We start from the raw sequence: 24,020 nt of genomic DNA on the forward strand, positions 1-24,020 counted from the left end.
ATCTGTCACGTATAACCTTTATGCTCCTTGCTTTATATTCTGTCCGCACAGTGGTCTGCATACCATGGGTTTGTTTTAGCTACAGACGCACACACACCTACAGAGGACCTGGCCTACGTTCTATATTATTATCAGCACCGGCTGATTTTAATATTAGATTTCAACTTAGCAGTCGCTGTAAACACAATCACATAATGTTTAGTCTTTGCTTTATTGTCTTGAACTCATGGATTTCCAAAATAACGCCCGTCAAAATCGTACCTTCGACTTTATAACAATGATTTACGAGATTAACCGAGCACTTGAACGCAGCACCCGTTCAATCAGTTTTATATTTATTTCTTTCGCGATTAAAAGCACATTTGTTGCCCTAAATTATACAGTCGTATTGATTCAATGTGCTGTGTAATATGTAGCTTCTGTAAATAATTATAATGCATAACTAACAAACGCAGGGGGAATTGGTTCCTACTGCGCTTCCGTAGTGATTAAATTTGTCCCTCCGAGCTGGCCGTAGTTGTTTATGGAGCCTGCGGAATAATGTGCCTGAAAGTGATTCTTTCTTTCATAGTATTCAACAAAATAAGCTGTGACTTTGCTGAGACATTTGTCAAGGAGATTTGAGGACACAAAGCCAAGACCTGAGGTGAGCGTCTTGCCTAAAACTATGAATAACAATGTAACGTCACTATGATAGAATTCTTTTTAGTCAGACCTGTGTCTCGTGTTTTACCTTGACATGTTTCGACTACTTCCTGCAGTCTTCCTCAGAAGTCACATGATGTTAAGTGACGTGTCTGCCAGCTGATCTTATGCAGGTTGTGGCGCCATTCTCCCACTACTCCAGGTAGTGGGGGAACAGCGCCACCTGTAGTCCGGCTTCCTCAGCGCTGTGTCCCAGGTGTGGGACAGCAGTCTGGTCTCCTCAGGACAGTGTTCCAGGTGTGGGACAGTGTAAAAGTTCCCTCGTCCCAGTTCATTGTCCTATTGGCCCGCTTCCTTATTTCGATGGCTTCCTTAATCCACCGTTTGAATTTGTTGTCCTCGTTTCCGATCACTTTTGCCCCATCCCAGTCCATAATGTGCCTTTCTCTTTTGCAATGATCCGAGATTGCTGATTTCAGGTTTTCTTGTTGTGCTTTCTGTTTTGTTGCCCTTGTGCTCATCCCAGCTGATTCCTTTTCACATTCTGTTTTATGTTCTTTTTTCCGTGTGCTGAATGATCTTCCTGTTTCACCGATGTATGTTTTATTGCAGGACAGGCAGGGTATTTCGTATATGACGTTGCATTTTTTGTCCGGTTCGATCTTGTCTTTTGGGTGCACCAGTAGTTGTCTGAGTTTACGATGTGTTTTGACGGGTGTATTGATGTTGTGTTTCCTCATTGCTCTTTGTATTTTTTCCGTTATTCCACGGATGTAGGGGAGTGTCACCATTGTTTTATTTTGTTTTTGGTTTGTGTTTCTCTTTTTTTCTTTGTTTTTTCTGTTGTCGATTTGTTGTTTTCCTTTTTTGATTGCCCACATGGGGTACTGGCATTTTTTTAAGGCCTTTATGATGTGTTTTTCCTCCTCCTGTCTGTCTTGTGGGTCTGTGATCATGGTGGCTCTGTCGAATAGTGTTCGTACGGCGGAGAGTTTGTGTGCGGTGGGGTGTTCAGACGTCCATAACAGGTATTGGTCGGTGTGTGTGGGTTTCCTGTGAATTTTGATTTTTATGCTGCCGTCCTGTAGATGTGTGATGTTTATGTCCAAAAAGGTTATCGTACTGTCTTTTTCCTCCTCGTGTGTGAATTTGATTTTTCCTGTGCTGTCTATTTTGTTGAGGTGGTCTGTTAACTCCTGTGTGTGGCCAGTTTTTATTTTTTCCAGGATGTCATCCACGTATCTCCTCCACATTTTGAGACCGCATTGTGCAGGTGCCGTGCAGATGGCCTTCTCTTCTAGGTCCTCCATAAAAAAACCACTCATGATGGCTGAGAGTGGGTCCCCCATTGCAAAGCCCTCCCTCTGTCTGTATAAAATACCCCTGAATTGGAAATATGTGGATGTGGATACGAAATGTAGCAGCCGGGTTATGTCGTTAACTGCTAGATTGGTCCGTTTGTGTAGTGTCTTGTCTGTCCTGAGGCGGTTCTCTACTATCTGCAGTGTTACGTTTACTGGTGTTTTGGTGAAGAGGGATATTACGTCATGTGATATGAATATTTCGTCCGGGTGTACTGTGGTGTCCCTGAGTTCCTGCGCTAACTGGTTTGAGTTTTTACAGTGTTGTTCGGTGAGGCCTAGTAGTGGTTTTATGAGGTCAACTAGTGCTTTTGATAGGTTGTATGTTACTGATCCAATGCTGTCCACTATTGGGCGTAGTGGTGTGTTTTGTTTGTGGATTTTGGGTGTGCCATATATTCGTGGTGTGATACTGGCTGTGGGCATGAGGTGGTTGTATGTGCTCTTATCTATTTTACCTTCCTGTAGTAATGGTTTGAGTAGTGTTTTGAGTGTCCTTTTCTTTTCTTCTGTGGGGTCCTTTCTGAGCGGTTCATATGTTTCAGTGTCTTTTAACATGTTTTCCATCTGTTGCTCGTAGTGCTTAGTGTCCATAATGACTGTTGTCCTACCTTTATCCGCGGGTATGATTGTGATGCTCTTGTCCTGTGCCAATGTTTTAATTGCTTTGGCTTCTTCTTTTGTTATGTTAGCTGGTGGTATTTTTGCGGATTTTAGAATACCTGCTATCTCGTTCCTTAGCTCTGCTTTTTTCCCCTGGTCCGGTATGGATTGACACGCTAATACGGTGGCTAGGATGAATTCTTCGTGTGGTATTTTGTTTGGTGTGACAGCATAGTTAAGTCCGCGAGACAGGACGTCTATTTCTATCTTTGTTAGGCGGCGTTGTGAGATGTTTTTGACCCATTTTTCTTTTTCCGCTTCGTCTGTGTCCTTATTTCTATGTTGTTTTCGTGTTATTAGTCTGTCCAGTTTTTTGATGTGTCTTACCTTTGTCCGTTCAAAAAATATTTCGTGCGTCTGCCTCAGGTGTTCTTTTACGAGTTTCTGTGTGTTTTCTTCCGTGGGGTATTTCAGTCTGAAAGCTTCCGTTTGTGTTTTTATCTCTGTGTTGATGTTGGTTATTTTGCTTGTCGTGCAGCGTATCCTTTCTTTAAGGAGCGCTGTGCGGGTTTTCTCTATTATCCTATTTGCATTTTGGGTTGGGATGGGGTTTTTTACTTCCAAGCTTGGTGGTGTTACTCCCTCGTCTCGGCATCTCAGGTTGAATTTAAGGTGGTTGCGATAGCGTGCCCTTTTTTGTTCCAGCTGCTCCAGGCGTCGGAAATCTTTGACACATTGTTGTCCAAAACTTGTTCGTAATATTTCGATAAGGTTCATTTGGTCTTCACCTATTTATGAACTAACACAAGACACAGGTCTGACTAAAAAGAATTCTATCATAGTTCATAAATAGGTGAAGACCAAATGAACCTTATCGAAATAATGTAACGTCACTTTGTTATACAAGCTGCAAAACACGTGGAAAGTTGTCGCAGCTCTCTGAAGAAAGCAGGAGGCTGTCAGTTCAGTAATATTAAATAAAAAAAGAAGACCTACTTTAACTTGTAGGTTAAGTGTTCTGTGCTAACTGCACACGTATGTCGCAGCCTCATAGGTCTTAGTAAAGCCTGTTTAACTGTTGTCCTTCGCAGGGGGAGAGGCTCTTATTAGATTCCTGAATGGGTTTACTGAGAGCACACCCAACCCGCCTGCCAGGGGGACAAGAATATCCTCCTCATGGGTCCTCCTGGAGCAGGGAAAACCACCGTAGGAAAGATTGTGGCCCACAAACTGGGGCTGCCTGTCATAGATGTGGATGATGACGTTCTGGAACCGACATGGAAGATGCCTGTGTCTGCCAAACTGGCAGCAGTTGGTGGACAGCGTTTCTTGGAGGAGGAAGGTGACGCTTTGTGTAACTTCTCTGCCACAGTGATTCTATATATGATGATTATATATCATCATCGTCACTTAAACCTTGATGTTTAGTTAATCAATAAAGAATCAAAGATAGATTTATCATTGAAAGTGTGTCTTTGTTAGTCTGAGCCATACATGTGTAATGTCAATGGAAGAATGGTAGAGACATTTATTGGAGTAAATCTGACCCCTTTAATGTATTAATTGCTGGGTATGTAGATGGTTTTGAACCTCTCGAAGAGGTTGATGTCCCTCTCCAGCTGCGTCATGGCCTCCTCCAGTCGGAGCTTATGGGTTTTCCTCGACAGGGTTTCAATGATGAGAGGCAGGCATTGGTACTCATGGTGCACCTTATCCCAGTTTTTCTTCAGGGTCTAGAAGGACAGAGAGATAAATATCAGGATTCAGAGATTTTATAGAGTAAACAGGAGTCAATAAAAGGTACTGGCAATAGTTGATGGATGCTTGTTAGGTTCAAACCCCAAACATTTGTATTACACAACCTGTACAAAAGAGACACAGAGAGTTAGATATCTTTTTACTTGCAAGGAGAGTGACCAGAGACTGCTCAGTTACAATCTCCCACGCCACTCTGAAGCAGCTCTGGGTTCTCCAAGCCTTTTATTAGTTGGGAACGCCCTAATACATAGTTTACTAAGGGACAAAGGGTTCATGCATCACAAATCTTAGTTTCGTTTTACGATGTCCTTGAACATCTTCAACAAGCTCTGTGTGAAAGTGTGTGTGTGTCATCTTCGGCCTCTGTTCTTTCTCCAGTCTTGACCTGTTGTAAAGTGGTTAAGCTGCACATACCATGCTGTATAGACATGTCAAAGTTCAACTAGAGTAAGCATACCTTCAAACATAAACACTTATGTGATTTAAGTTAACTCAAATATAAAACACTCATGTGATTTAGGTTAACTCAAATAGAAGCATAAATCAACAGGTTAAATGATACTACACACAGCAAGATACTTAAATCATTAGGCACACATAAAGAGTAAGATGTAACTCATATAACGACGTAAGATGTAACTCATATAATGAAGTAAAAGTAGGATAACTTATGTACATTGATTCCAACATTTCCCTCCTGTTTATTCACTTTTACTGCTTTATGTTACATCCTTCAATGACCACTTCTGGTTAAGATTTTCGGTCACAAATTCATACATGCAGTATAAAATGGTACACTCAGAGGGATGGATCATCTCAGTCAGGTAGGAAGACAGCCATGTCTTCGTCATCGTCATCGTCATCCTCATCCTCCGGTGGATTTTCTACAACAAAAGGTAACAGAGCATACACTTCCCGCATCTCTGCTCTAACAGGTGCTATGGCGGTGGTTATCATTCTAGTGCACAATGCTCTAATGCAGGGAATGCAACAACATCCACATAAGGTGAGAATAGCGGCAAATACAGCGATAGACATGATGATGGACATCACCAATTGTTTATACTTGCCAAACATGTCTCCAAAACCGTTCCACAGCGATGTGTCCACTCCAGAATGGTCTTTCATCTTGCTGTTAAGGGATTTTAAGCCTTCCAGAGCCCTGGTAAGGCTGCCATCAGCTGCTGTGTTATTCGGAATGAACGTGCAGCACTGGTCCCCAAAGATGGAACAGACTCCACCTTTCTCTGCCAACAACATATCAACAGCAATACGATTTTGGAAAGCCATTAAAGAGGTAGCGGAAAGCTGCTCGTGAATAGCGGAGAAACCTTCTTCAGTTTTGTTTCCTAATTTCTGCACATTAAAGTGGATGTAGTTGATTCGGTCTACATTCTTATTAATAGTGCACCACCAACATAAAACAGATTCAAAACCTGCAGAAACTTGGTTTACCAGTTTATACTCATCTGGGACGCCCCTGGGTACTCCGATGCTGTCTATGTATGTCGGAAATAGTCTTTTGGCTGTGAACGATGAACTGCAGTCTGAAAGGCGGAGCTAGGAATAACAATGGTCTGGCTCACAGTTACAGAGTTGTAACACAAAACTACTTCTGGGTTGAAGTCAGGTTACTGATATTTTTCTGAGCATGGGTGTACAGGAACAAAGTCGATCGCTCTCTTTTCTTTAGCTGATAGTGTCTCATATCTTTCCCATAACAAGATTATAGTTATAGTAACGAGTCCGATTACTCCTGCTACGGCTACCATCCTCTTATGTGCTGGGGTCAACACCATTTTTCAACATTCCTAAGACTCCTCCTAAATCACCTGTCCAGAGTGGTGGACAATCTTCACCGGGTTTGAGACGACAGCAACCTATGGTTACGGCCCCCTTTGTAGTCGGCCTTTGCTCTGGAGGTGCCTGTTTTGAGAAGTCACTAATCTACACCAAATACCACAGCACTAACACTACAATACAGAGGATGATAGCAACTGCCTGCGCTATAATCACAAAAGTTATTTTACTCATGTTTAATTATTTTCTTACAATGAGACAAATGAACCCAAGTACTCCTTTCTGCAACCTTCACTGCTGTGCCAGTTGTTAAAAGTGCCTGATACGGGCCTTCCCACTTAGGTGAATGCCAATGTTTCTTCTTTATACTTTTTATCAGGACCCAGTCTCCTGGCTCTACTAGCTGGTCATCCTGTGGGAACACAGAGGATGTATCATCGTTATCGGTCTGATTAAACACCTGTTTCCGTTGCTCCAGCATTTTTCTCATGTAGTCAGCTAAAGTACTTTCATCATCAGTTTCCCACACATTTTGAAAGAAAGGCAATCTGTAAGGTCTGCCAAACAGAATTTCATAAGGTGTTAGTCCATTTGTACTTGTAATGTTTATGTACAACTTTACTAAATCTAAGCATTTAGTCCATGGTCTGTTTGTCTCTTCCATACATTTTTTAAGTCTATTTTTTATTGTTCCATTCATTCTCTCTACCAACCCTGCGCTCTGTGGATGATAAGCACAATGGTGTTTTAGATCTATACAAAACATTTTGCCTATGTTAGAGATTAGTTGATTTACAAAATGAGAACCGTTGTCACTGTAGATTTTTTCTGGAATCCCATAGCGAGGAATAATGTCTTTACACAAAGCTTTCGCTACCGTTAGTGCGTCTGGGTTTTTGGTAGGAAATAGTTCAATCCATTTTGAAAAAGAATCAATTATGACTAAACAGTATTTTTTACCTTCACTTTTGTTTAGTTCTATGAAATCCATGTGTATGTGCTGGAACGGATAATTAGGTTTTGGAAACTGTCCTCTTCTTGGTCTCAAATTGCCTTGAGCATTATGTTTTGCACATATCAAACATGCTCTGCAAAAATTTTTTGAATAGGAATTGAATCCATATGTTGTGTACTTTCTGGCTACCAAGCTCAACATCCCCCCTGTGGAGACATGTGTTTGCCCATGGCTCCATATAGCGGCCCATTTATATAGATTTTTTGGTAGGATTGGTTTATTTTCTGGTCATGTGTATATTCCCTCTTTTAGTTGTGCCCCCTTTCGTTTCCACTGTTCCAGCTCTTGGTTGGGTGATTGTTGTTGCATGTCACGTAGTATGTCATGGTTTAAGTTAGTGTCTGACATACTGAAAACATGGATTTCACCCTGCGCGGCTTGTTTTGCTGTTTTGTCTGCAAATGCATTTCCTCTAGAAACAGGGTCAGTCCCGTTTGTGTGTGCTGCACATTTGCATATGGCTAATTGTTTCGGCAAATTTATAGCCTGTAGCAGTTCTGAAAGAAGTTTTGCATGCGTTACTGGTTTTCCCGTAGATGTTATCATGCCTCTATTTTTCCAATGTTGCGCAAATGTATGAGTTGTTGCATATGCGTATTGGCTGTCAGTGTAAATTGTTGCTATTTTGTCTTTCATTAATTTACAAGCTTCAGTGAGAGCTACTAATTCTGCTGCTTGTGCAGAAAAATGTTGAGGGAGTGCCTCTGCTCTCAAAACCTTATCTTGTGTTACGACAGCATAGCCTGTCTTTGTTTTTCCTTTATCATCCTTTTTAGAAGAACCGTCAACAAACAGTGTGTGTCCCTGCTGTAAAGGAATATCCTTTAAGTCTGCTCTGCTCTTAGCTGTCTGTTCTGATAGAGATTCACAGTCATGAGGCTCCCCCTCCCCTTCCGTGGGCACGAGTGTAGCCGGGTTAAGCACTGTGCACCGTTCTATTTTTAGATGTGGTTGTGAGAGTAAAATGGACATGCAGGATAAATGTCTGGCCGGGGAGAGAAAAGTCATTTTGGTTTGCAATAATAAGGCAGACACAGCATGAGGGACTTTTAAAAGTAACGGATGAAAAAGTACAATGTCTGCACTTGAAATTACAGCTAATGACGCAGCGATCACTGCTCTCACGCAATGAGGCAATGCACATGCTACAGCATCCAACTTTGTCGAGTAGTAGGCAATTGGCCTGAGTTTATTTCCATGCATTTGTGTCAAAACTGAGGTCATGAAATATCCTTTACAATCTACCATTTGCACAAACTCCTTTTGGTAGTCTGGTAAGGCCAATGTGCAGCTGCTTACCATGGCCTGTTTTAAATTGCACAGAGCATTTTCAGCTTCAATCGTCCACTTAAGGCTGTCAGACATTTTCAATTCTTCCTTATACATCAAAGACTGCAATGGTGCAGTTAATTCTGCATAATTCGGCACCCAACTTCGGCAATAATTAGTCAAACCTAAAAATGACATCATCTGCTTTTTTGTTAGTGGCTTGGGTGCTTGTAGAATTGCAGCTTTTCTCTCCTCCAGTATTGTTCTCCCCCCTGTACATAACTGGTGTCCTAAATATTTTACTTTTTCCTGACAGAACTGTAGTTTGCTTTTGTTTACTTTATGGCCCTCTTGTGCCAAATGTTTTAACAATGCAATCGTGTCCGTTTTACAGCCTGCCTCTGTTTCTGACGCCACGAGAATGTCATCTACATAAGTAAGCAATTGACTCTTACTTGGAGGTTCAAAAGTGGAAAGACTAGAAGCAATTACTTGTGAATAGATAGTTGGACTTTCACAATAACCTTGAGGCAACCTGGTGTATGTGTATCTTTTCCCTTTGAAAGTAAATGCAAACCAGAATTGGCTATCTTTATGCACTGGTACCGAAAAGAATGCATTGCTTATGTCTATCACAGTAAAATATTTAGCTTTTGGATTCAGTGAATTTAATAGTGTATGTGGGTCTGCTACGCATGGAGACCTCTGAATTACTGCATTATTCACTGCTATCAAATCCTGAACCATCCTCCACCCTGTAGATGGAGGCGCCTTTTTCACTGGAAAAATAGGCGTGTTCACTGGAGAGTCTGCGCATTCTATCAATACACCTGCTTTCTTTAAATCCTCAATTACCGGTTCTATTCCTTCCATTGCATCAGGCTTTAAAGGATACTGTTTTATTCTAGGACGATGTTCTGTTTTGGGCCTGATTATTACCGGTTGTGCTCGTTTCACTAGTCCTACATCCGTGGGTCCTTGTGACCATAGTTCAGAGGGAACTTGTTTCAATAAATTCTCCTGCTCATCAGTGAAGAAAATGTATCACTTTTCAGTTTCAGCCAAATGTACTCCTGCTTGGACAGTCACAGTCCAGAATAATGCTTTTCTGGTCAGTTCAGTTGAATCACTATACCAGGTGTTTACACCTGTTGCTGTCCAATCACAAGCTTTCTCTCCTCTATTCACTAGCTGTCCGAGATCTCTCCATCTAGCATGTGTGTGTTTACATAGAGAGATGTGCATGTGGTTCCAGTGTTGTCTGTACAAAGTTTTAACTTGATCTGGTACAGTGACTGCAGCTGCAGCATTTGCTATACCATCAGAATACAAGTATGTCACTGTCACTTTAGCAGGTGTGACTTTATCCAAACGTTCTTTATACTTAGGATCAACGTGGTCAGTGTACCACATGGTGATATGCAAATCATTTGGTGACATTTGATCCTGAACCTGCCTCACCGCTCCTTTCCCTTCATTCATAAGAGAATCTCCCATAGAAATGGGTTGCCCGTTAGGAACGTCAAGTGTATAGTAGTAATTAGGTTTCCCTGTCCCTTGCACTACATATACTTCATCTGGTTTTTGTCTGATCATTTTTAATCCTTCAGGTGTTGGTACAATGGCTAGGCCTAGAGAAACTAAGGCATCTCTTCCAAGCAAATTTACTGGACATTCTGGCAGCCACAAAACTGATAGCTGACATGATTTTCCTTTCGGGTCTCTAAGCCATATAGGTTCTGTTTCTTGGACCATTTTAATAGCACCTTGTGCTGATCGTACAGTAGAATAATTAGGGCCCAATGAAAGGTGCGGTAGCTTTTCTCTAATTGTGGTCCTGCACGCTCCAGTGTCACAAAGAAATTTAACTGGAGTGCCTTGTACCATTATAGTGATCTCTGGCCTTATTTTCTCCTCAAAAAACAAATCCTCTAGATTTAACACTTCCTCTCCTTCATCAACCTCTTCCTCAGGTTCTCCTAACTGTGTATGTTCTAGTCATGCTGTCCCGTGACTGTGGGGGGAGGGATTGCTTCTGCAATCTCTCGCTATGTGGCCTTCCTTTCCGCATGACCAGCACGCTCTGGGGTTATCAGTTGAGCGTGATCCAAAACCTCCTCTGCCTCTGGCCCTACCGCGTCCGCGACCTCGACCTCTGGCTTGTTGATAAAACACAGCTGGCTCTTCTTCTTCCTGATAGAAGACCAACTCCTTTTTTCCTTTTTTGCTGCTAATGACTTTCTCCGCATGCAGGGCATGATTTACATACTCTGCGAGTGTTCCCCCGCTCATGCCTATATAATGACGACTTACCCACCCACTAATCTCTGGTAGTGAGCCTGAGTGTAAAGCGTTTTTTAGCTGTTGTTTATAAGCTCCATCATCAGCGTCATCCATCACTAGACCACTGTGCGCTCTAAAAATTTTCTCCATCCTTACTCTGTACTCCTCAAACGGCTCCTCTGGCTTTTGTTTACACCTTCCAATTTCAGTGTAATTTGCTCTCCTTCTATATCTGTTTCTGATTCGGTCTAAAAGCGGATTCACATTTCCATTTAATTCCCCACTCTCAGGAGGATGAATCTGGTTTTGTGCATCAGTAGGGGAATAATTTCCTTTTACATAAAACCAGTCAGGACCTGTTAAGGTCATCCATATTTGCTGAACTTCTGCTCCATTTAAATGATATGATTGTCGCAGATTTTCCATTTGTGTGATGCATTCCTCAACATCCTCCTTAGGGTGTGGAATCCCCTCAACTGCTTTTTTAACATCACTTTGAGTCCAAGTTCTGAATACTCTAATTACCTCTCTCTCACCCTCCTGGCCTGCGCGTGGATTAGGTAATTCTATTAGAGGGAAAACATCTGTGTCTTCTCTCTCTTGTGAGAAATCAGGTATTTTTGGTTTCGGAGAAAACATATTTTGTATTCCGGTTGTTAAGCCTTTTGACCAGTCTCCTACACTGCCTTTTGAACGGGTCAGCATTGTGTGTGGAGTTTCAAATACAGGAGGTGCGTAACTGGGCTGTGAAATTGCATTTGCAAGAGGTGTGTATTTGGGTGGCCCCCCTGGTGGCCCCGCTGCTATGTGTGTGTCTGGAGCGGAGACCTCAGCCTGTTGTTGCAACAGCTGTCTAGCCTCTGCATATGGCCCACTAAATTCATCATCCTCCTTCCTGTGAAACATCAATGTCTGTTTCTCTCCTACACTGTCACTGCCTGCTGCCCCTTTTTTCTTTTTCTCATCCCTCTCCCGTCTCGCCTTCTTCTCACCCTCCTCACGCTGTCCTGCTATTTTGATCCAGACCTGCGTGTGTTCATAACCTTCTTTTTTCAATTTATTTTTATCATCTTTACATTTGATCCTAATTTTGAGTTGTAGGTCTTTTACATTAGTAGTTGATAGTTTACCATTAAAACTATACTTTTTTATCCAACGACCTAACGGTTCTATCGCGGCCTCATCTGCCTTTTGAACTATTTTCCAATCTTTACAAGTTAACTCATCAATTAACTTTTGTCGGGTTTTGCTTTGCCCCTTCCCCATTTTGATCTAGATGTTGGATCCAGTGGGTCTTAATACCTGCTGTATTCTATCACTGGATTTCTTTCAACAAGATGGCAATCAACAACCTTTTGTGGTAAAACTCACTTCAACCTTTTCAGGTGGAGTTTTCTTGCCTACATGCATCCACAAAGGCTCACCATTTGAGTCTTGTTGTTTTACATGAAATATAATTACCTAGTGGTAATTATGTTTCCATTCACACATTCACTTTCACACCTTTTTGTTCGAACGTGCACTTCACTTTTTACTTTTAATTTTAACACAGTTGCCAAACAGGTTCCGCTGACCTACGTAGAATTTAACTAGTCGTTTTAAACTAGGGGAGTCTACCCTCCTGCGGACTTTTTTACTTGACCTGATAGAGTCTAGAATTGTCAGGGTTTTATTCACTTTTTCAACACACAGAGGATCTCACTATCCTCTTGTCACTTCTTTAACACACAGAGGATCTCACTATCCTCTTGTACTTCTTATCTTTTACTGCGCGCGTCTTTCACACATTCCCCCTTTTTAAGGAAATCTATACTCACACTCGTCTGTGTCTCCTGGACTTTCCGTCAACCATCGGACCCCAGCCCACGAGGGAGGGACCAGTCCCGGAAAGGGTCTCAAGCAGTGGCCACTGTCTTTCTCTGGATCTCACCTCGTCCGCTGGGATCGTCAGGTATCTTGGAATCCGGCTCGAAGGACCAATTAAATGTTAGGTTCAAACCCCAAACATTTGTATTACACAACCTGTACAAAAGAGACACAGAGAGTTAGATATCTTTTTACTTGCAAGGAGAGTGACCAGAGACTGCTCAGTTACAATCTCCCACGCCACTCTGAAGCAGCTCTGGGTTCTCCAAGCCTTTTATTAGTTGGGAACGCCCTAATACATAGTTTACTAAGGGACAAAGGGTTCATGCATCACAAATCTTAGTTTCGTTTTACGATGTCCTTGAACATCTTCAACAAGCTCTGTGTGAAAGTGTGTGTGTGTCATCTTCGGCCTCTGTTCTTTCTCCAGTCTTGACCTGTTGTAAAGTGGTTAAGCTGCACATACCATGCTGTATAGACATGTCAAAGTTCAACTAGAGTAAGCATACCTTCAAACATAAACACTTATGTGATTTAAGTTAACTCAAATATAAAACACTCATGTGATTTAGGTTAACTCAAATAGAAGCATAAATCAACAGGTTAAATGATACTACACACAGCAAGATACTTAAATCATTAGGCACACATAAAGAGTAAGATGTAACTCATATAACGACGTAAGATGTAACTCATATAATGAAGTAAAAGTAGGATAACTTATGTACATTGATTCCAACAATGCTGAAAAGGTTCATTCCTCTCCCTAAAGTAATGGAATCATTCTGTTCATTTCCTGTGCTTCTTCACTGGTTCCAGGTGCCTGAATGATCCCCTGCTGTTTCAGAAAAAAAGGACTGCCGCTGTGTAGCCATGTTTTTAGGTACCTCCAGGACAGCTTGACGCTCCTCCTCTGACAGGTTCTTCATGGATGCCTGCTCCCTCTGCTCCTTCAGAAAGTCCTCGTGCCTCTCCTGAGCAATTCGCTCTTCTTCATTGCGCTGCAGCAGGTACTCAGGCACCTGACCATAGTCCTGCAAACAGAAGGAGGAAACTTTAGACATGTTTTGAAATAAAACTGTTGTAACTAAACCATGTATTGAGTAATTCAAGAAAACACCTTTTTACGGCTGTATTTTGGGACAAGTCCTGAGTTTTCAAGGAGCTGCTTGGATCCTTTGTTGCTGTCTACAATTGTAGGATGCGGTTTCTTCGGCACCATTACAGTTGTGTTTAAACAGGCCTTCTTGGTGGGGATTCCCATGAGTGGGACCTCAGTCCTCAAAGGAACTGGTGGCTTTCTCACAGTGCGGACGTGGTTTGAGGGAGGTGTGTCTGAAAGAACGCAAAAAAGGAAGAAACTGATAATCAACACTCAAAAGAAAATCAAACAGCCTAACTGGGGAACTCACTTTTACACACTCTCGCCTCTGTTGAGCGCTTCTTGAGGTAGTTATCAGGAGGCGACACCATTATTTTTGCCGGTCCCATAGTTCTCCTCGCATCCTTATTTGACTTGCTCTCAAGAAGCACAGCTGGCCTGTGCTTTGACATATACCTTTACCAAACAGACCCAAATAATCAATTACTACAGTCACTAAAATCATTTCAGAGGTTCAAGAAAAGAATACAACTGATCATTTCTTCATTTTCATAACAAAGTTAAGCCAAAAAACACAACTCCTGTCACTTAACCCTCATGGACTGTTCGCAAACACTACCCTAATGTGTTGTTCGGGACAAAAACGTCCCCTAACTTTAACAGTTTTAAAAATATATCAGATAAATAATTTTTTGAAATTTTTTTGCATAGACCTTTTAATTAACTTCAGTTCTAATCAACAGTAGTGAAAAAATCATTTTCCCCCAGGATTTTAACCCTTTAATTTTATAAGGGGTGGTGCTGAAAATTGGAAAAAAAACACACAAAATGGCTAATTTTTAATAGTAAAGGTGAATGTGGACTGGATTTTTTTTTAACCTTTATTACAGTCTTGGTCATGTCAAACATCAGTAAAAAAATTGACTTTATTGCATTATTGGTTTTTGCACAGCACTGGATTTTCTTTTTTTCTCCCATTTTGTCCCATAGACTTACATTATAACCACTTTTTTTTGACTGCACAGCCATGGCACTACATAATCATGCATTCTTGATTGTTGGTGGTTTACCCTGTTGGTAGGAGGTAAAATTTGTGATTTTTACAGTTAACAACTTAATGACCATATTAACTGTAAAAATCACACTTTACCTCCTACCAACAGGGTAAACCACCAACAATCAAGAATGCATGATTATTTAGTGCCATGGCTGTGCAGTCAAAAAAAAGTGGTTATAATGTAAGTCTATGGGACAAAATGGGAGAAAAAAAGAAAATCCAGTGCTGTGCAAAAACCAATAATGCAATAAAGTCAATTTTTTTACTGATGTTTGACATGACCAAGACTGTAATAAAGGTTAAAAAAAATCCAGTCCACATTCACCTTTTCTATTAAAAATTAGCCTTTTTGTGCCTTTTTTTTTCCAATTTTCAGCACCACCCCTTATAAAATTGGTGATTAAAGGGTTAAAATCCTGGGGGAAAATGATTTTTTCACTACTGTTGATTAGAACTGAAGTTAATTAAAAGGTCAATGCAAAAAAAATTCAAAAAAATATTTATCTAATATATTTTTAAAACTGTTAAAGTTAGGGGACGTTTTTGTCCCGAACAACACATTAGGGGGTAGAATTTGCCCACAGTGTACTGTTGACCAATGAAAAATGTTAAAATCATATTAACAAAAATTATGTAAAATTAAGCTTGTTGAGCAAAAATTATTCAATTTGTCCACATATTGACAAAGTTATGGCCAAAATAAACAGAAAAATTTCTCTCAGAGGACAAAAATGTCCCGAACAGTGCATGAGGGTTAAATAAGTCAATTGTGAGCTCCTTGTTGAGTAAATCCAACATAGATCAAATACTTTTGTGTGTGTGTGTGTGTGTGTGTGTGTGTGAGGGTAAACAGCAAACAACAAAGTAGTTAGCTAAATTAGCATGGTGGCTAGCTAAGTGAGTTAGCTAAGATAATGTAACTCACAGCGGGGGTTTTTCAATCTTCCGCTCTTTCTCTGGAATGCAATTGTAGATGCTTTCTGGCGGCTTCACACCTTCAGGCATGTTGAATAATTTCAACCCAAAAGGTACGAATCAACTGAGTGGTTTCTGTGGCCGAATAATAACCTGAAGAAAAGCTTGCTCGAATTTGTTTGCCAACACAAGCGCAGGACAGTTGCTAGGCAACCTGCGGAGGACGTGTTGCATTCTGGTATAGTAGGTATTTTTGAACGCATGTCTTCCCATGATATCTGATCTGTCACGTATAACCTTTATGCTCCTTGCTTTATATTCTGTCCGCACAGTGGTCTGCATACCATGGGTTTGTTTTAGCTACAGACGCACACACACCTACAGAGGACCTGGCCTACGTTCTATACTATTATCAGCACCGGCTGATTTTAATATTAGATTTCAACTTAGCAGTCGCTGTAAACACAATCACATAATGTTTAGTCTTTGCTTTATTGTCTTGAACTCATGGATTTCCAAAATAACGCCCGTCAAAATCGTACCTTCGACTTTATAACAATGATTTACGAGATTAACCGAGCACTTGAACGCAGCACCCGTTCAATCAGTTTTATATTTATTTCTTTCGCGATTAAAAGCACATTTGTTGCCCTAAATTATACAGTCGTATTGATTCAATGTGCTGTGTAATATGTAGCTTCTGTAAATAATTATAATGCATAACTAACAAACGCAGGGGGAATTGGTTCCTACTGCGCTTCCGTAGTGATTAAATTTGTCCCTCCGAGCTGGCCGTAGTTGTTTATGGAGCCTGCGGAATAATGTGCCTGAAAGTGATTCTTTCTTTCATAGTATTCAACAAAATAAGCTGTGACTTTGCTGAGACATTTGTCAAGGAGATTTGAGGACACAAAGCCAAGACCTGAGGTGAGCGTCTTGCCTAAAACTATGAATAACAATGTAACGTCACTATGATAGAATTCTTTTTAGTCAGACCTGTGTCTCGTGTTTTACCTTGACATGTTTCGACTACTTCCTGCAGTCTTCCTCAGAAGTCACATGATGTTACGTGACGTGTCTGCCAGCTGATCTTATGCAGGTTGTGGCGCCATTCTCCCACTACTCCAGGTAGTGGGGGAACAGCGCCACCTGTAGTCCGGCTTCCTCAGCGCTGTGTCCCAGGTGTGGGACAGCAGTCTGGTCTCCTCAGGACAGTGTTCCAGGTGTGGGACAGTGTAAAAGTTCCCTCGTCCCAGTTCATTGTCCTATTGGCCCGCTTCCTTATTTCGATGGCTTCCTTAATCCACCGTTTGAATTTGTTGTCCTCGTTTCCGATCACTTTTGCCCCATCCCAGTCCATAATGTGCCTTTCTCTTTTGCAATGATCCGAGATTGCTGATTTCAGGTTTTCTTGTTGTGCTTTCTGTTTTGTTGCCCTTGTGCTCATCCCAGCTGATTCCTTTTCACATTCTGTTTTATGTTCTTTTTTCCGTGTGCTGAATGATCTTCCTGTTTCACCGATGTATGTTTTATTGCAGGACAGGCAGGGTATTTCGTATATGACGTTGCATTTTTTGTCCGGTTCGATCTTGTCTTTTGGGTGCACCAGTAGTTGTCTGAGTTTACGATGTGTTTTGACGGGTGTATTGATGTTGTGTTTCCTCATTGCTCTTTGTATTTTTTCCGTTATTCCACGGATGTAGGGGAGTGTCACCATTGTTTTATTTTGTTTTTGGTTTGTGTTTCTCTTTTTTTCTTTGTTTTTTCTGTTGTCGATTTGTTGTTTTCCTTTTTTGATTGCCCACATGGGGTACTGGCATTTTTTTAAGGCCTTTATGATGTGTTTTTCTTCCTCCTGTCTGTCTTGTGGGTCTGTGATCATGGTGGCTCTGTCGAATAGTGTTCGTACGGCGGAGAGTTTGTGTGCGGTGGGGTGTTCAGACGTCCATAACAGGTATTGGTCGGTGTGTGTGGGTTTCCTGTGAATTTTGATTTTTATGCTGCCGTCCTGTAGATGTGTGATGTTTATGTCCAAAAAGGTTATCGTACTGTCTTTTTCCTCCTCGTGTGTGAATTTGATTTTTCCTGTGCTGTCTATTTTGTTGAGGTGGTCTGTTAACTCCTGTGTGTGGCCAGTTTTTATTTTTTCCAGGATGTCATCCATGTATCTCCTCCACATTTTGAGACCGCATTGTGCAGGTGCCGTGCAGATGGCCTTCTCTTCTAGGTCCTCCATAAAAAAACCACTCATGATGGCTGAGAGTGGGTCCCCCATTGCAAAGCCCTCCCTCTGTCTGTATAAAATACCCCTGAATTGGAAATATGTGGATGTGGATACGAAATGTAGCAGCCGGGTTATGTCGTTAACTGCTAGATTGGTCCGTTTGTGTAGTGTCTTGTCTGTCCTGAGGCGGTTCTCTACTATCTGCAGTGTTATGTTTACTGGTGTTTTGGTGAAGAGGGATATTACGTCATGTGATATGAATATTTCGTCCGGGTGTACTGTGGTGTCCCTGAGTTCCTGCGCTAACTGGTTTGAGTTTTTACAGTGTTGTTCGGTGAGGCCTAGTAGTGGTTTTATGAGGTCAACTAGTGCTTTTGATAGGTTGTATGTTACTGATCCAATGCTGTCCACTATTGGGCGTAGTGGTGTGTTTTGTTTGTGGATTTTGGGTGTGCCATATATTCGTGGTGTGATACTGGCTGTGGGCATGAGGTGGTTGTATGTGCTCTTATCTATTTTACCTTCCTGTAGTAATGGTTTGAGTAGTGTTTTGAGTGTCCTTTTCTTTTCTTCTGTGGGGTCCTTTCTGAGCGGTTCATATGTTTCAGTGTCTTTTAACATGTTTTCCATCTGTTGCTCGTAGTGCTTAGTGTCCATAATGACTGTTGTCCTACCTTTATCCGCGGGTATGATTGTGATGCTCTTGTCCTGTGCCAATGTTTTAATTGCTTTGGCTTCTTCTTTTGTTATGTTAGCTGGTGGTATTTTTGCGGATTTTAGAATACCTGCTATCTCGTTCCTTAGCTCTGCTTTTTTCCCCTGGTCCGGTATGGATTGACACGCTAATACGGTGGCTAGGATGAATTCTTCGTGTGGTATTTTGTTTGGTGTGACAGCATAGTTAAGTCCGCGAGACAGGACGTCTATTTCTATCTTTGTTAGGCGGCGTTGTGAGATGTTTTTGACCCATTTTTCTTTTTCCGCTTCGTCTGTGTCCTTATTTCTATGTTGTTTTCGTGTTATTAGTCTGTCCAGTTTTTTGATGTGTCTTACCTTTGTCCGTTCAAAAAATATTTCGTGCGTCTGCCTCAGGTGTTCTTTTACGAGTTTCTGTGTGTTTTCTTCCGTGGGGTATTTCAGTCTGAAAGCTTCCGTTTGTGTTTTTATCTCTGTGTTGATGTTGGTTATTTTGCTTGTCGTGCAGCGTATCCTTTCTTTAAGGAGCGCTGTGCGGGTTTTCTCTATTATCCTATTTGCATTTTGGGTTGGGATGGGGTTTTTTACTTCCAAGCTTGGTGGTGTTACTCCCTCGTCTCGGCATCTCAGGTTGAATTTAAGGTGGTTGCGATAGCGTGCCCTTTTTTGTTCCAGCTGCTCCAGGCGTCGGAAATCTTTGACACATTGTTGTCCAAAACTTGTTCGTAATATTTCGATAAGGTTCATTTGGTCTTCACCTATTTATGAACTAACACAAGACACAGGTCTGACTAAAAAGAATTCTATCATAGTTCATAAATAGGTGAAGACCAAATGAACCTTATCGAAATAATGTAACGTCACTTTGTTATACAAGCTGCAAAACACGTGGAAAGTTGTCGCAGCTCTCTGAAGAAAGCAGGAGGCTGTCAGTTCAGTAATATTAAATAAAAAAGAAGACTGCAGACTCTAAATACCTACTTTAACTTGTAGGTTAAGTGTTCTGTGCTAACTGCACACGTATGTCGCAGCCTCATAGGTCTTAGTAAAGCCTGTTTAACTGTTGTCCTTCGCAGGGGGAGAGGCTCTTATTAGATTCCTGAATGGGTTTACTGAGAGCACACCCAACCCGCCTGCCAGGGGGACAAGAATATCCTCCTCATGGGTCCTCCTGGAGCAGGGAAAACCACCGTAGGAAAGATTGTGGCCCACAAACTGGGGCTGCCTGTCATAGATGTGGATGATGACGTTCTGGAACCGACATGGAAGATGCCTGTGTCTGCCAAACTGGCAGCAGTTGGTGGACAGCGGTTCTTGGAGGAGGAAGGTGACGCTTTGTGTAACTTCTCTGCCACAGTGATTCTATATATGATGATTATATATCATCATCGTCACTTAAACCTTGATGTTTAGTTAATCAATAAAGAATCAAAGATAGATTTATCATTGAAAGTGTGTCTTTGTTAGTCTGAGCCATACATGTGTAATGTCAATGGAAGAATGGTAGAGACATTTATTGGAGTAAATCTGACCCCTTTAATGTATTAATTGCTGGGTATGTAGATGGTTTTGAACCTCTCGAAGAGGTTGATGTCCCTCTCCAGCTGCGTCATGGCCTCCTCCAGTCGGAGCTTATGAGTTTTCCTCGACAGGGTTTCAATGATGAGAGGCAGGCATTGGTACTCATGGTGCACCTTATCCCAGTTTTTCTTCAGGGTCTAGAAGGACAGAGAGATAAATATCAGGATTCAGAGATTTTATAGAGTAAACAGGAGTCAATAAAAGGTACTGGCAATAGTTGATGGATGCTGAAAAGGTTCATTCCTCTCCCTAAAGTAATGGAATCATTCTGTTCATTTCCTGTGCTTCTTCACTGGTTCCAGGTGCCTGAATGATCCCCTGCTGTTTCAGAAAAAAAGGACTGCCGCTGTGTAGCCATGTTTTTAGGTACCTCCAGGACAGCTTGACGCTCCTCCTCTGACAGGTTCTTCATGGATGCCTGCTCCCTCTGCTCCTTCAGAAAGTCCTCGTGCCTCTCCTGAGCAATTCGCTCTTCTTCATTGCGCTGCAGCAGGTACTCAGGCACCTGACCATAGTCCTGCAAACAGAAGGAGGAAACTTTAGACATGTTTTGAAATAAAACTGTTGTAACTAAACCATGTATTGAGTAATTCAAGAAAACACCTTTTTACGGCTGTATTTTGGGACAAGTCCTGAGTTTTCAAGGAGCTGCTTGGATCCTTTGTTGCTGTCTACAATTGTAGGATGCGGTTTCTTCGGCACCATTACAGTTGTGTTTAAACAGGCCTTCTTGGTGGGGATTCCCATGAGTGGGACCTCAGTCCTCAAAGGAACTGGTGGCTTTCTCACAGTGCGGACGTGCTTTGAGGGAGGTGTGTCTGAAAGAACGCAAAAAAGGAAGAAACTGATAATCAACACTCAAAAGAAAATCAAACAGCCTAACTGGGGAACTCACTTTTACACACTCTCGCCTCTGTTGAGCGCTTCTTGAGGTAGTTATCAGGAGGCGACACCATTATTTTTGCCGGTCCCATAGTTCTCCTCGCATCCTTATTTGACTTGCTCTCAAGAAGCACAGCTGGCCTGTGCTTTGACATATACCTTTACCAAACAGACCCAAATAATCAATTACTACAGTCACTAAAATCATTTCAGAGGTTCAAGAAAAGAATACAACTGATCATTTCTTCATTTTCATAACAACAAGTTAAGCCAAAAAACACAACTCCTGTCACTTAACCCTCATGGACTGTTCGCAAACACTACCCTAATGTGTTGTTCGGGACAAAAACGTCCCCTAACTTTAACAGTTTTAAAAATATATCAGATAAATAATTTTTTGAAATTTTTTTGCATTAGACCTTTTAATTAACTTCAGTTCTAATCAACAGTAGTGAAAAAATCATTTTCCCCCAGGATTTTAACCCTTTAATTTTATAAGGGGTGGTGCTGAAAATTGGAAAAAAAAACACACAAAATGGCTAATTTTTAATAGTAAAGGTGAATGTGGACTGGATTTTTTTTAACCTTTATTACAGTCTTGGTCATGTCAAACATCAGTAAAAAAATTGACTTTATTGCATTATTGGTTTTTGCACAGCACTGGATTTTCTTTTTTTCTCCCATTTTGTCCCATAGACTTACATTATAACCACTTTTTTTTGACTGCACAGCCATGGCACTACATAATCATGCATTCTTGATTGTTGGTGGTTTACCCTGTTGGTAGGAGGTAAAATTTGTGATTTTTACAGTTAACAACTTAATGACCATATTAACTGTAAAAATCACACTTTACCTCCTACCAACAGGGTAAACCACCAACAATCAAGAATGCATGATTATGTAGTGCCATGGCTGTGCAGTCAAAAAAAAGTGGTTATAATGTAAGTCTATGGGACAAAATGGGAGAAAAAAAGAAAATCCAGTGCTGTGCAAAAACCAATAATGCAATAAAGTCAATTTTTTTACTGATGTTTGACATGACCAAGACTGTAATAAAGGTTAAAAAAAATCCAGTCCACATTCACCTTTTCTATTAAAAATTAGCCTTTTTGTGCCTTTTTTTTCCAATTTTCAGCACCACCCCTTATAAAATTGGTGATTAAAGGGTTAAAATCCTGGGGGAAAATGATTTTTTCACTACTGTTGATTAGAACTGAAGTTAATTAAAAGGTCAATGCAAAAAAAATTCAAAAAAATATTTATCTAATATATTTTTAAAACTGTTAAAGTTAGGGGACGTTTTTGTCCCGAACAACACATTAGGGGGTAGAATTTGCCCACAGTGTACTGTTGACCAATGAAAAATGTTAAAATCATATTAACAAAAATTATGTAAAATTAAGCTTGTTGAGCAAAAATTATTCAATTTGTTCACATATTGACAAAGTTATGGCCAAAATAAACAGAAAAATTTCTCTCAGAGGACAAAAATGTCCCGAACAGTGCATGAGGGTTAAATAAGTCAATTGTGAGCTCCTTGTTGAGTAAATCCAACATAGATCAAATACTTTTGTGTGTGTGTGTGTGTGTGTGTGTGTGTGTGTGTGTGAGGGTAAACAGCAAACAACAAAGTAGTTAGCTAAATTAGCATGGTGGCTAGCTAAGTGAGTTAGCTAAGATAATGTAACTCACAGCGGGGGTTTTTCAATCTTCCGCTCTTTCTCTGGAATGCAATTGTAGATGCTTTCTGGCGGCTTCACACCTTCAGGCATGTTGAATAATTTCAACCCAAAAGGTACGAATCAACTGAGTGGTTTCTGTGGCCGAATAATAACCTGAAGAAAAGCTTGCTCGAATTTGTTTGCCAACACAAGCGCAGGACAGTTGCTAGGCAACCTGCGGAGGACGTGTTGCATTCTGGTATAGTAGGTATTTTTGAACGCATGTCTTCCCATGATATCTGATCTGTCACGTATAACCTTTATGCTCCTTGCTTTATATTCTGTCCGCACAGTGGTCTGCATACCATGGGTTTGTTTTAGCTACAGACGCACACACACCTACAGAGGACCTGGCCTACGTTCTATACTATTATCAGCACCGGCTGATTTTAATATTAGATTTCAACTTAGCAGTCGCTGTAAACACAATCACATAATGTTTAGTCTTTGCTTTATTGTCTTGAACTCATGGATTTCCAAAATAACGCCCGTCAAAATCGTACCTTCGACTTTATAACAATGATTTACGAGATTAACCGAGCACTTGAACGCAGCACCCGTTCAATCAGTTTTATATTTATTTCTTTCGCGATTAAAAGCACATTTGTTGCCCTAAATTATACAGTCGTATTGATTCAATGTGCTGTGTAATATGTAGCTTCTGTAAATAATTATAATGCATAACTAACAAACGCAGGGGGAATTGGTTCCTACTGCGCTTCCGTAGTGATTAAATTTGTCCCTCCGAGCTGGCCGTAGTTGTTTATGGAGCCTGCGGAATAATGTGCCTGAAAGTGATTCTTTCTTTCATAGTATTCAACAAAATAAGCTGTGACTTTGCTGAGACATTTGTCAACGAGATTTGAGGACACAAAGCCAAGACCTGAGGTGAGCGTCTTGCCTAAAACTATGAATAACAATGTAACGTCACTATGATAGAATTCTTTTTAGTCAGACCTGTGTCTCGTGTTTTACCTTGACATGTTTCGACTACTTCCTGCAGTCTTCCTCAGAAGTCACATGATGTTACGTGACGTGTCTGCCAGCTGATCTTATGCAGGTTGTGGCGCCATTCTCCCACTACTCCAGGTAGTGGGGGAACAGCGCCACCTGTAGTCCGGCTTCCTCAGCGCTGTGTCCCAGGTGTGGGACAGCAGTCTGGTCTCCTCAGGACAGTGTTCCAGGTGTGGGACAGTGTAAAAGTTCCCTCGTCCCAGTTCATTGTCCTATTGGCCCGCT

General features: G+C 41.2%; 2 protein-coding genes and 1 long non-coding RNA gene across 3 annotated transcripts; 1 reads left to right on the forward strand and 2 right to left on the reverse strand.

Annotated features, from left to right (window-relative positions):
- Positions 1 to 490: 490 nt before the first annotated feature.
- On the forward strand, positions 491 to 13,692 carry LOC114453429 (uncharacterized). Its single transcript, XR_003672446.1, has 3 exons — positions 491 to 646; positions 3,701 to 3,951; positions 13,420 to 13,692. It is a non-coding gene; the product is annotated as an uncharacterized LOC114453429 (long non-coding RNA).
- On the reverse strand, positions 4,165 to 15,962 carry LOC114453428 (enkurin-like). Its single transcript, XM_028433321.1, has 5 exons — positions 15,685 to 15,962; positions 14,013 to 14,158; positions 13,721 to 13,935; positions 13,488 to 13,634; positions 4,165 to 4,342 (listed from the first exon to the last, which is right to left on the reverse strand). The coding sequence occupies exons 1-5, from the start codon at positions 15,762 to 15,764 to the stop codon at positions 4,169 to 4,171; spliced, it is 762 nt and encodes a 253-aa protein (XP_028289122.1). The 5' UTR covers positions 15,765 to 15,962; the 3' UTR covers positions 4,165 to 4,168.
- Positions 15,963 to 20,138: 4,176 nt separating this feature from the next.
- LOC114453373 (enkurin-like) lies at positions 20,139 to 23,016 on the reverse strand. Its single transcript, XM_028433242.1, has 5 exons — positions 22,753 to 23,016; positions 21,071 to 21,216; positions 20,779 to 20,993; positions 20,546 to 20,692; positions 20,139 to 20,312 (listed from the first exon to the last, which is right to left on the reverse strand). The coding sequence occupies exons 1-5, from the start codon at positions 22,830 to 22,832 to the stop codon at positions 20,139 to 20,141; spliced, it is 762 nt and encodes a 253-aa protein (XP_028289043.1). The 5' UTR covers positions 22,833 to 23,016.
- Between the last annotated feature and the right edge of the window lie 1,004 nt (positions 23,017 to 24,020).

The sequence above is a fragment of the Parambassis ranga genome, chromosome 20 (genome assembly GCF_900634625.1).
Source record: "Parambassis ranga chromosome 20, fParRan2.1, whole genome shotgun sequence".
Classification (NCBI taxonomy): Eukaryota; Metazoa; Chordata; class Actinopteri; family Ambassidae; genus Parambassis; species Parambassis ranga.